Here is a 12,529-nt window from a genome sequence, read left to right on the forward strand (position 1 = left end):
AAATAAAAATGCAACTAGACTAAAATCTATTCATCTTTTCAATTAGTTTTTCAAAATTAAAAAAAAAGGTATTTTAAGATGATGCTAAATTCAGATTACTTGATTAAAATCTGTGGACTGCTAGCTGGATTGCATATTACTGTATTGTTATCTATTTTCTGCATTACTAACATTATGGCCCTAGAAATGAACTGTGCCAAAAAAATTAAAAAAAGGTGCCCACCTTTTTTACCTGCCTAGCTTGTAATCTAACTGTAAAACACTGTTAAGACCAATGAAGCCAAACAGCCAGTACTGCAGAAGGTGGACTCAGAACAGCACCAACATGACTACTGTCAAATACGTTGTAAAAAAAAGAAAAAAAAAAAAAGCAAGCAAGAAGACACATGAAGGCTGATATTGCGGTAGCTTTGAAAATGTTTCCTAGGAACTCCTCCCAAATGTCATCATACAAGAAAGCACAAAGCATTTTTATAGAAAACTGACTGTATGAAGTTGGGCCACATTCAGGATTAGTTTTGACAATGTTCCAAATATGGTAACAGGTAGGCGTATAAACAAACAAAATATCAAAAGAAAAAATAAGGTAACCATAAAGATACAGCTCCATAAAAGACTTCTGGAAACAAAAATTCTTTTCTATTGACAGGTGTAACCATTTGCACCAAGAGAATTCTAGAAGAATTAGAGCTGAAAAAGCATCACATTTCAGTTAGAAGACTGGCTTTAAAATGACTGTGATTTAGCACAAAATACAATACAGGGTTTACTTTATAAATACCACCTTAAAACAAGACTATCAACTTTACATGTGGTCAACATTTTAGAAGAAAAAGAAACACACTAAAGTAGTTTCCTATATAATCCTGGTCTTTTCAAAAGTAAGAAGCACTTCTTAAATAGACTTCTTTATTTTCCTCTGATCTTTGGCACTAGCTCTGTTACAAAGATTTCAGACACTTTGATGTCTCTTTAAAACTCTTCTTAAAACTATTTCTGAAACTAAATCCATCCTTGTAAAATTGCCCATTAAAATAGCAATTGTGTTACAAACCTTTTTTAGGATTTTATTTCATCTTGCCTTTTAACACATTCCTCTGCTTAGAGAATATCAAAATAAATAAACCTGGACACCAAAATGTTGTCTATACAAGAAAAAGCAATAGATTTTGCTAGCCTGTATTTAAGCAAATCTGGAAAAATGTGCCTAACATTTGCTGTATTATTTTTCTCTTTGGATAATTTTTGCATTGATTTGTACCTACTGTGGCCAAACCTAGTTTCAACAGGGTTTGATAGTAATCACTGCCCGAGATAACTTAATACATTAAATGTTAAGATTTCAGCAAACAGCCTTAAGAACAATCCTTTCCCATATATATATTCTCCAGCTAAGACTCTTTTAATTCACTTTCTGAAGAAAGGAACCTGCCTGTGTTTGTTAAAAGAAGAAAAATAATGTTAATCTCTTTCTAAAAATACAAAAACCTATTTACAGTACAAGAACTGCAGAAGCTGACAGCAAGCAACAGGGATATGGGGCAAACGAAGCAAATAAAGGAGTCTCTGAAAGACAGGGTGTGTCAAACTACTACTACTTGAGTGAAGTTTTTTTTTTTAAAAAATGAGTGAAATGAAATGTACGTTTAAAACACACTCAGAAAATCTATCATAAGAGATCATACAGCACTTGCAAAGCATCAGGAAAAAAAAAAGAAAAAGAAAAAAAACACACCTGAAAACTCAGCTGGTGCCGGGCAAAGCCGGCTGCACCTGAGCGGGCCGGGCAGAGACCGTGCGGCCGGCACCGCTGCTCGGCTGCCCCAACGCCCTCGGCGCTGAAGGGCGCCTGGCCACAGGCTCGGGAGACCAAGAAAACGGGAAAGACACGTAGAGGAAAGAGCAGGGGAAAGAACTGTGGATTTGCACAGACTGGCAGTCGCTGAAGGTCCCGGAGCAGGGAGAAAATACGACAGGACCCGCTCGGGGCCCCGGGCTGCCTGCAGGCCGGGCCCTCCTGGCCCCAGCGCTGACCCCGGCCAGCTCGTGGGAAGTACGGGGAAAACTCCGCAGCGGGGCGGGCAGGAAGGCGCTGCTCAAGCCCTTGGGCTCGGCCGGGGAGGAGGGAAGGCAGGAAACGCATGTGCAGGAAGCGACGGGGGCGGACGGGAGGGTCTCCCGGGCGACGCGGGGCGGGCGCGACCCCCAGGGCGCTCCGAGCGGGGCGGGCGCGGCGCGGCCTGCTGCGGCCCCGGCGCGGCCCCGCTGCCCCTCCCGCGCCGCCGGGAGGCACGGCTCGCTCGCCCGCACGGCGACCCCTCGCCCCGGCAGCCTGTTACCTGATTAAAGCCACTACTCTCATGTTGCTCACAGGCCCGCGGGGGGCTGGGTAACACTACACGGAGCTGCGCGGCCGCGGCGAGACACGCACGGAGCCAGCCCCGCCGTTGCTAGCGCTAGCGCTACCGCTGCCGCCCGGCCGCCTCCCCGCGGCGGGCCCTCCTCCCGGGGCAGGCCGCCGCACTGCCTGCGCCGCCGGGCTGCCGCGCCGCTGTCCCGCCGCTGCCGGCAGCGCGCCCCTCCCGCGGCCACGCGCGGACGCCAGGCCCGCGGCGGGCGGGCGGGCGGACGCACGCACGCAGCGCGGCGGCGGCAGAGGCAGCGCGGAGGGCGCCTATGTGAGGGCAGGGAGGCGGGCCCGGGCCCGGGCGGGGGCGGCCCGCGTCGCCGCCGGCTGCAGTGCGGCCCCGGCGGGTGGCGCGGGGTCAGTGCTTCCCCGCGCTGTGCCTGGGCGCTCCACTTTGCTTAGGAGACCGACGGCTGGCGCCTGCCGCTCGCAGCAATAAAACTGCTGTAACCGATTGCTTGGAAGGGATTTGAAACGACTGGGCGAGGTCCGCGGGCAGCTCCCTTCCCCGCGGCCGCGGGGTCAGCGCAGGGCACCGGGCGGGAGGCGAAGGAGGGCCCGGGGGCAGGCGGGGAAGCTCCGCTGGGCCGACCCGCGAGGCCCCTGCGGGAGCCGGGCCCGGCCGCGGTGCCCCGAGTCGCCCCGAGGCTCCCGCGGGCAGGGGAACCCGCTGCCCGCAGCTCCGTGCCCCCCAGGGGGAGAGGAGAGTTGCCCTGTGGCCCGGGCACCCTGCGGGGACCCTTGCTGAAAGCACCCGCTGTAGTTCACACCCGGGAAATCTCCAGCTGCAGAGTCGGGGTCTGGTTTTGCGGGCCAAATATCCAACGTAATCCTGTTACTCATCTTGGGTCAATTTTCAGAACAACCCCGTCATGCATATGATAGCTGTCACTAGGCTTATAGACTGAATCAACAAAAAGCTTATACTGAAGTGTGGTCTCTGGACCGAGGCGTTACATACTTCTCCCAGGCCGCAGAAGAAACCTGTGGGTTACTTATGCTGGTGAAGCGATGTCGCTAGATGAGCTCTAGGAGTCCAGTTCCACTAAAGGAAATGCTGCTGGGGGTTTCGTGGCTGTGTTTTGAGTAGCGGTCTGAGGGCCCACGGTTCAGAGTGGGATTTCAGCGGTCCTGCCTGTTCAAAATGGGGAGATTTAAGAAATTGGTGCTGTGCTGTCTGTTGCTCACCCTGCTGGCGTTTGCTGTGCAGGGTCAGCTGGGCAAGCGCGGTGTGTCGTGGTGAGCCTCTCTCCTGCACAGCTCAGTATCCGAATCTGCAGTGCCACTGATCGTGGCTGCACGCCAGCCTGCAAACTGCAGTGGCCAGGAGCTGTGATTCGTGATTCCTCTTGAATTTTAGTTGCAGCCACCAGTATCGCTAACATAAAGGTTTTGTTCCTCAGAGCTGGGATGAAGGGTATGCTTTATGCATTGTGAGTGCTAACTCAGCAGCACTGTGTAACATGATATTATAGAACACAATCTAGCAATCTGTACCAATCAGTCCTTGTGCAAGACGCTGAAATACAAGTTCCTTGCAAACGAACTGTTTCATCTAAAGATCCCAGGAAGAGAAAAGATGGAGGAAAAAAGAGAAAAATATTCTAAGAAACAACATCTTATTTATAATGATAAAGGTGCCCAAATAAACTCTGCAAGGCCTAGTGAGACAGATAAAGTATCTAAGCATTTTCACAGATCATGAAACAATTCGGAAGATCCCATTTTCCATTTTTACTTTGCATGATTTGTACAGAAACTCACTGAAACTTGTAAAATAGGAGTTGGTAATTATAGATAGATATGAGATGACAATACCTCCTTAAATATACATTGAAAACTTCAGAACTGAGGTTCAGTGTATAATTTATTTGAGAAGTGGTTGTGAAGAGAAGGCAACCACTACATGGATTTTTCAGTATAGGAACAATCGTGAAAAATCAGGTGTTTTAAAAAATAAATATTCAGTTTATGCTTTGGCCGTCACTGGGATTACTTACAGGACAGTTTGAGTTCCTCCTAGTTTAATGGTCATGATTAAGTACATAATTCTTAGCCTTTTCTGCGCTTCAAAACATTTTAGATCGTCTGAATCAGGTTACTTGGATGTGAAGTTCTGATGAAACGGCAGGGACAGGAATTTTGGTAGGGTGTTGTCTTTTTTTTTTTTTTTTTGGTAATGGAGGCCTATTCTGAATTAAAGCTGTAAATCCAGGGAACTCAGGGGACTCAGGTATTTTAGCTGAGATTACTACTAAGTTAAATGAAGCAATACTGTATAGTAACATGAGCTGATAGGAAATAACCACACCTCTGAGGAACTGTTAAAAAAAAAAAAAAAAGCAGAACAAAGGTATTTTGATTTATTGCAAAAACCTAAGTTATTATTTTTTCATACATCACCTGTGCCTTTGCTTTTCTTGAAAGAGACATAAATGTGTTTTTATTTTTGATTATGATAGGAAAGAATAATTGAACTAGCAGCTGTGAACATTTAAAAGATGCTGGTTTAAAGAGCTTAGCAACAGTACATGGAAAGTCTAAAAATCATGTATATAAGTTATTCTGCTTCTTTGGAAAATGGGGAATCCATGAAATCTGTAGCTCCAGTCAGACAGCTTTATAACACGAATTCAAACACTTGTAAAGCTCTCTTCTAAATAGTGTATTGTTAGAAGATCTGAGAAGGAGAATAATTCTCGAGTCCCCTGCTTTCTCAAAGGTCCATTATTATTAGTCTCCTCTGATACAATGCTGCTGGTTTTCAGCTGACGGTTCTATTGCATTCAGTTTTACAGCTCTGAAAAAACAAATCTCCAGTTACAATCAGTTCAGGCGTTCTGTTTGAAGCAGAAGCTACCTATGACACTGCAGGACCAAAGTCTTCCTCATTTGCCAGGAGGACTGGACATTTTTTCTTCTGCTGCTGATGAAGACATCAGTAGTTATTATCAAAAGTAAAATAAGTGGATTTTGCTCATAGAATTTGTGAAATCTACCACAATTGAATTAATAAAGTGGGTTTCAAAACAAATGACATATTTTACCCCCCAAAAGTGCTGGTTTCAAATTATTTTAAATGTGTTCAGTGAGTAAATCTGTTCAGTCTAACTCCCCTGATGAGCACTGGTGTACTGTCGCTACTCTTAAAAGGTTCTGCCACGTGGCAGTGGACAAAAGGCAGTGCATCATCTCTCAAGTTGATTGCCCCAAGACATTCTACTGTGCTCCTGCACTGCTGAAACAATAAAATTCACCAAAGCCGCCTTTCTTCTCAGAGAAGAAGTACTGGCTACTTTGTGCGGAAAGGCAACAATGGCTCAGTGTTTCTTTCTCATCCTTTTCTGCCTGGAAAGTTGAAAATAGTAATAACGAATTAATATAACTGGAGGAACCTGTCAGAGGATTAAAAAAGCAATGCAGTATCCCTAACGACCTGGAATAGTTAATTACGTTCTCTCATAAATGAGTTCCAAAAAAAACTTACTACCAGTAAGTTATTCTGAGAAACAGTCACTTTAGCATACCTGAGCTGCAGCGCCTATTAGAAAAGGGCCAATTATCCAATGATTGGCAGTTAAAGGTGAGCTGCTGAAGTTCTTAATTAAAAGAAGATTTCCTATTATAATGCCCAATAAGTAACAGAATACTGCATATATAGAGTAGACATAACATTAGAAGAATATTTCCATTTTAAAACTGAGATTTTTGAAAATCACCTCCTCCTTTACCTGCCTTGCCAAGTCAAAAACTAGAATATTATGTTTTTCGTTGGTGCGGTTGGCAATGTGCCATCCTTGCCCCTCATTAAGGTATACCTCTCCAACTCTGCTCCAGTCAAAGGAGTTTCCCTTGTGTAACAGGTGGCAGAATTTTCACTGCTGCTAACACCCAAGGCTGTTTATGCAACACAGAAAAATGTTTTTAGATTTTAAAGGAGAATATTTTTGTCTTTTAAATTAAGAAACTCTCTGTGGAGCTCCTTAGCTGCTTGTCATTGACAACTTCCCAAATTTTCACTTACTTCACAGCAGGCAGGGTATTATAAACTCTTCCTTGAGATATACTGAAATTAAATTTTGGGAAAAAAAACTTTTGCTTTTGCAAGCATGAGATGTATTGACATACTACTACAGGCTGAATGAATGCATTTCTCGGAAGGCACATCTGCCCTTCTGGGTATAGAAGGACTCAAGGTTATTCTGCCCACATTTCAAGCTTACCAGATTTAAGCAGGTTTGCTCTGAATGCTGTATAGCTAACGGTGTGTTATGCCTAAGCTAATAGGGCCTGCTAAGATTAGCCCAAACAGCTTGTCACACTGTTGACCTCGTCCTAGACAGAAGTAGGCACACAGTGACTTCAGGTCTGTCTACAGCCATTCTCACAGATATGGCCTTGGTGATCTGTGCCGTAGAGGAAGGATGACTTACCAGGTCTGTGGGTTTCCTTCTCATAAGTGCTCTATTAGAAATATATACAGCTAATCCTATAGTTCCTGGTTCTGATAAGAAAAGACTTGTCATTTTCATAGGTGATTTATCTTGTTTCTGCAGAGTATGAAATCCAGCAACTTTGCTTATTCCTCTATTTAACATTCAAGAAGGCTCTCAGACCCGTATTTATTTCCCATTGTAATAGACACAGAATTTAGTCCTATGATAGCATCATATTTGTTCCTGAGTAATAGGCAATGGTCCTTATATGATGCCAGTTTTTCTAAGCTTTTGATATATTCCTTCATTTTTATGAATCGATCTACCTGTCTTCAGTGAGTCAAAGGAATAAAATCAGCCTGCATTGAAAATCTTATGAGGTGACACCTTCATCAAAATGACTAGTATGTTCCTTTTCCAGCAGACACTAGCACAAGCTAAATTTAATATTCACTGGCAGCTGAAGACTTTTTTTTCACTTGACTAGATCAGTGTTCAGTGTTCAAAGTTTTTATTTTATTAGTAAAAACAGTAACAACAATTATGACCAAGAGACACTGTCAAGTATGACTAGCAAAATTCTCCATTTACCTTTTTTTCTGTTCTGCTTAATCTGCAGGATTTTAATATATTTTTGCCTAAATGAACTCCTTCAGTATCTTCAGTGAAAAAAAAAAAAAATCTGAGTACCCCTGGCTCACCAGACAGCCTGTTGTGTGTGTGTGTTTACACATGTATAAATTTCATTATTTTGATTGCAGTGGAGCTGTTTTTGATTGAAAAGATAAGCATGGGTGTTATATTTATGGGTTAAAGACCCTTTTATATCCTCCTGAAAAGAAAAAAGGATTTTTAGAAATAAACATTTCCATTTTAAATTTGCACAAGATTTTTAAACACGAATGTGAGACCTAGTCTGATATGGCATAGATACAGATGTAGATCAAAGGTGATTTTGTTGTAAACAAACACAAATCCAAGCCCCAATATTATCTAAGATGAATTGTTTCCTATGATATTATATTACCTGCCAATGAAGAGTCAGTAGACAGAAATTTTGAAGCAATTCTGTGTGTTAGAATAAAAGAGTAAGATCTTTAATTAACTATTCTACAGGAGAAGAAAAAGATATTTTAGACTTAGTAAGCCTTATAATGTGTTCATCATCTAACAACTTTGAATCTAAAACTATAGGCTTTAATTTATTGGGAGTTAGCCATCTATATGATAGCTGCAAAACACCCAAGAAAAATGTGATCACGGATAATAACCCATGCAAACAGAGAGAATTTAGCAGTCTAGTTAATGAGGTTAAGCTACAGTATCTTCTCCATTATTATGAACTAAACCACTCGAATCATGAATGCAGAGATGACTCAGGTATTTTTACAGAGCCACAGACGTTTAGAGAAACAGCCCTCAAAGGAAGGAGTCAGAAAACTGAAGTGATGCAATAAAAGTCTATAAAGGAACTATAATATCTTATTGTGATGGTATATAATTTGGGATCATTACTTAGTTACTAAACGGCAGTTCTTCACTGATTAGGAACATCTGAGTAGGTTAAAGCTGTTGAAGTTGCAGGGGAATAATCAAACAGCAGCTTATTTGGCCCATTTGTTACTTTGCAAAAATCTTCTTGTAGCATGAAATATTAAATATGTTGCTTTAAGTAATAAAAATATCTGTTTTCTCTGTATTCCACTGTTCCTGTGCTGTTCAATTTTGCCGGTACAAATAATGTTAATAAATTTAATAATCAAAACACTTTTTAACTGCATCACATTTAATACTGTTTTCATCTCACAATCAGATTATTCAAGGGAGAATTAACCTCCTAAGTGCAGACCTGTTTTGACCTAATTAGCAAAGCAGGCAAGCTTAAATTTGAGTGACACAGAGAAAACATTTTACCACTGCAAAAACACACAAAAAGAATACAACTCTCAGTGTCCCACAGAACTTTATTACATCATGCATAGTATAAGCCACTGACATAATATGGCTCTGATTTTGAGACCTGAAGGAAGGGTGACTGTGACAGTACCCTTTAAAATAACACTGAAGTGTCAGCTCCCTTGTCAACATCATGCTCTAATCAGTGCAGGCTTTTTTGTTGCAGGGTCTTCCACCTTATAATTGACCCTGACATATGCTATTCACTCTACCCCTTGGCTTTGGACATATAATTCCTGTCATGGTCAATCATTAGGTGATAGAGCCTGCAACCACAGTGACTATTGCTTAAAATCATCCTGCAAAGAAAGGCCTGAAGTGACCAAATTCAAATCTAACTGGAGGGGAAGGGAGGATCTAGTCTTTGATAAAACTAATCCTCTTTTTGCTTCTATATAGAAAAATGTCAATTTCCATCATCCTATATATTACTGAGACAAATGGTGACAGTGCTATTTCTGAAACAGGTTAAGGAAAAGTACAAAAGCCGTTACCAAACTCCACATACTCTGAAATGAGGAAATTGTCTGTACGAGCATACAGTATGCATAATTAGGTTACACTACATTTGAAAGGCAGATGAGAATTTGAGATTGACAAGTGGGCAAGTGCTATAAATAAGGACATGTTACTTCCTTTCTAACACTTCTTTGTCTGTATGCTTTCTTCTATGTTGTTTAAGCTTTGAAGTAGAGAAATATTTTGCAATAGTCTGAAAAACACTTCTGAGTACTGTAGCGATGACAACTGATTTTGAAAAAAAAATTCTCTATTTGACCCACTAGTTCTATAAAACCTGGTCTCCAATCTTAGTATAAGCATTATGATTAAAAAAAATGCAGTTTTGCAGATTTAAAACAGAATAAAAACAAGTCATTGTTCCACTGCAATAACATTACAGCATCTTTGCACTCTAGGAGTAAGAGCTGAGACAGGAGCAGAAGTTTAACATCTGTCTGCAGAGATTTACTTGAAAGGCCGAGTTATGAACCGCTTCACAGATTCTGTGGCCTTAGTCTCCTGTGCAGTTAATCCAGAGGGCCAGTGATCCCTATTTTTTGCTGTGTGGGCATTAATTTCACTTTTCCAATTACCACTGCCTGTTTTTTTTGTAGAAGCTGGGATGAATTTTAACAATCTATATTCTTCTGAATCACAGATTATCAGCTAGAGGTTATCTGCCACTGATTTGTTTGACCATTGACGACTTACTTAATTCTCTTCTGCCTCAGCAACCCAACTCAGAAAAAATTCTTAAAAGACCTTTGCAAATCTGCTGAGTTTTACAGGTAATTCAATACATTATATTCTGAAAAATGTGATTTGGTGATATTTTATTGCATATCTTAGCCTGAATAGTCAAAGCTCTAATTAACATTCATACAATTATCTATACCTTTTAAAATCCCATCTATACAGTTTGTCTTAATGATGTGTACATAGCATAGCAATCCCAATAAATACCAAGCATGTGTAATGCAAGTGCTTTTAATTTAAACCATACCACTGATTAATAAACCTTTAGGTGGAGTGTTCTGAAACTATTGTATGTGTTTCATCATTGAACAATTTCTATTGTACAATTGTCCTAACAGCTGAACCCCCTTCTTGCTCATGTACACAGTCCTACACATATGTGGGAGCTATTACTCCAGCAACTGCTATTATTGCAAGTACTATCCAAACAAGTCAACTTTGGAAACCACTAATTTAGCTGAAGTTTTTGAAAACATATGGCTAATTTTACCGGAATGTGTAAACCAATTCAAGTTTTTGCAAGACACAGACTTACAGTTACTGAGCCTACTAAGATATGCAAATACAAATTTTTCCTCACCTTCAGAATAAAAATAATTGTTCCTCCTAACACACATGCTTTTTATCTACTCTGCACGTATCATGTGACATTACATCCTAAACATTATTTCATATCAGAGTTAATTCAGGTTTCAGCAGTCATACTGCAGTCTGTGAAGCAAGGAGAATAACTCTGAATAACTATTTTATGGTTTGAAGCATGATCAGATATACTAACAGGCCTCTATGAAGTGCTCATTTCAATATCTGTAATGTAATTTTAAAATATTTCATCTCTATACAGGTCTCATCCTCTAAATAAGTGGAACATCTCAATCACACTTAAGAAGCAGAGGCAGTAAAGCCCAAAAATATGAGATGGCACCAGCAGTCCGAGTCTTGGAATTTTAATCTCTGTTTGGTCAATAACTTGTTGCATGATCCTTCATGCAACTTCAACTGCTCTTTGTTTCAGTTTCTCTATCTGTAAAGTGGGCGTAATTACGTAATTATGGGGTTTTACAACTGTGTAAGTTACAAAATATCATTGTAAGAATTACAGAAAAAGAATCCTTCTGAAACCTTTTAACTCTCAGTTCTTCCAAGGATCTGTCCCTAACATTTAGATTATAGCAAGCAAGGTAAATACTATATGTCTGAGGAAAAAATTGTAATTAGCATATTTTTAATATTTATATGCCGGTTCTTCCTGGGAAGTGTACAAGGATATCACAGTGTTTAAATCTCACCACGGCAACTGATTTTTCTATGCTCTATCAATAACATACTTGCAGAACTGCCAGATGGGGAGAGAAACTGCAGAGTTAGAAAATAATGGTCAGGTTTGTAATGCAATAAGAAGAAAGGATCAGACATTAAAATCATGATTTTAAAAGAACGTATTTTGACTAACTTTAAACATTTAACCAACTTCTTAAATAAAAGCTTTGTATTGATCTGTCTGCAAGAATGACAAAAGAAAAAAGTGAAAAAAATAATATAGCTAAGGCTGACACAAATCCTAACCAAATACAATTAATACTGAATATAAAAATGGCAAATATCTGGATGATAAATCTTGTGGCAGTAGGGGAGTCAGAAGGTCAGCACAAGCTTTGCAGTAAAGATTTCTAATAGGGTCTATCCACTCTCTCCTTCTTCAATTATGGAGAAGACTGGTAAAAAAAACAGAGCTTTGAAAATTTCGATTCTCCCAGGCTCCTCTGTACACAACAGCATTAAAAACAAACATTTAAAGACAGCAAACTTGCAAAACCTCAGTGCATTTTTAACCCATTTTCAGGCAGCATTAGATCAACAACAGAAATAATTGCTGTCAGTTCGTACTTTTTGACCAATAATTCTCTGTATTTCCTGCAAGAAACTTGAGTGATGCAAATGACCTTATTTTTACAGCATGCTTTTATTAAATAGTTTATTATTTTGGCAGACTAATAAAGATTTTGGTATTTGCTTTTATTTGCAATAATATTACCACCACATAAAAAAGGATTTTATGTTCTTTTTGAGGAACAAGGAGGATAAAAGTGTTGATGGATAGTGCAACTAAGGCATCAGCAATGAGCTGGAAATGAGACACATAAATATGAAAGCAGAGCTAAGAAAATAGAACTGCACCCTTGGCCTTACTTAAAAGAACACGCACATGCCACAGTTCATTCATACAGTTACAGAAACTCCTTTTGTTTTCAGTGAGTCAGTGAAAATATGCAAAGACTAAAATATTATTAAGATTCTCAGTTTTTTGGCACATTTCTGTAATTCGTGGAATCATGAAATGTTTCTAAGATTTAGGGAAATGATTTATGATGAAGATGATATTTTTTAGTGTATTTTTTTTGAAGTAGAAAATTTGTCCCTTTTTCTAGTTATATATTAACCAGAGGTGGCGGAATGATATAAGTCTTCAATG

General features: G+C 40.3%; 1 protein-coding gene and 1 long non-coding RNA gene across 11 annotated transcripts in view; one reads left to right on the forward strand and one right to left on the reverse strand.

Moving 5' to 3' along the window:
- Positions 1–2,693, reverse strand: part of DPH6 (diphthamine biosynthesis 6) — a 219,802-nt gene extending 217,109 nt beyond the window's left edge. For 5 of the 10 annotated variants that reach the window (XM_064512415.1, XM_064512414.1, XM_064512417.1 and 2 more), the window contains exon 1: positions 2,340–2,687. In XM_064512415.1, the coding sequence (XP_064368485.1) occupies positions 2,340–2,362 (23 nt within the window). In that variant the 5' untranslated portion in view covers positions 2,363–2,687. Of the gene's footprint in view, positions 1–1,735; positions 1,859–2,339 lie in introns of those variants that run through there. The other 5 variants (XM_064512413.1, XM_064512410.1, XM_064512419.1 and 2 more) reach the window with 4 other exon arrangements.
- On the forward strand, positions 1,973–12,098 carry LOC135328474 (uncharacterized). The gene is made up of 3 exons (XR_010389376.1): positions 1,973–2,053; positions 9,959–10,088; positions 10,901–12,098. It is a non-coding gene; the product is annotated as an uncharacterized LOC135328474 (long non-coding RNA).
- Positions 12,099–12,529: the final 431 nt, after the last annotated feature.

The sequence above is a fragment of the Dromaius novaehollandiae genome, chromosome 5, assembly GCF_036370855.1.
Source record: "Dromaius novaehollandiae isolate bDroNov1 chromosome 5, bDroNov1.hap1, whole genome shotgun sequence".
Classification (NCBI taxonomy): domain Eukaryota; kingdom Metazoa; phylum Chordata; class Aves; order Casuariiformes; family Dromaiidae; genus Dromaius; species Dromaius novaehollandiae.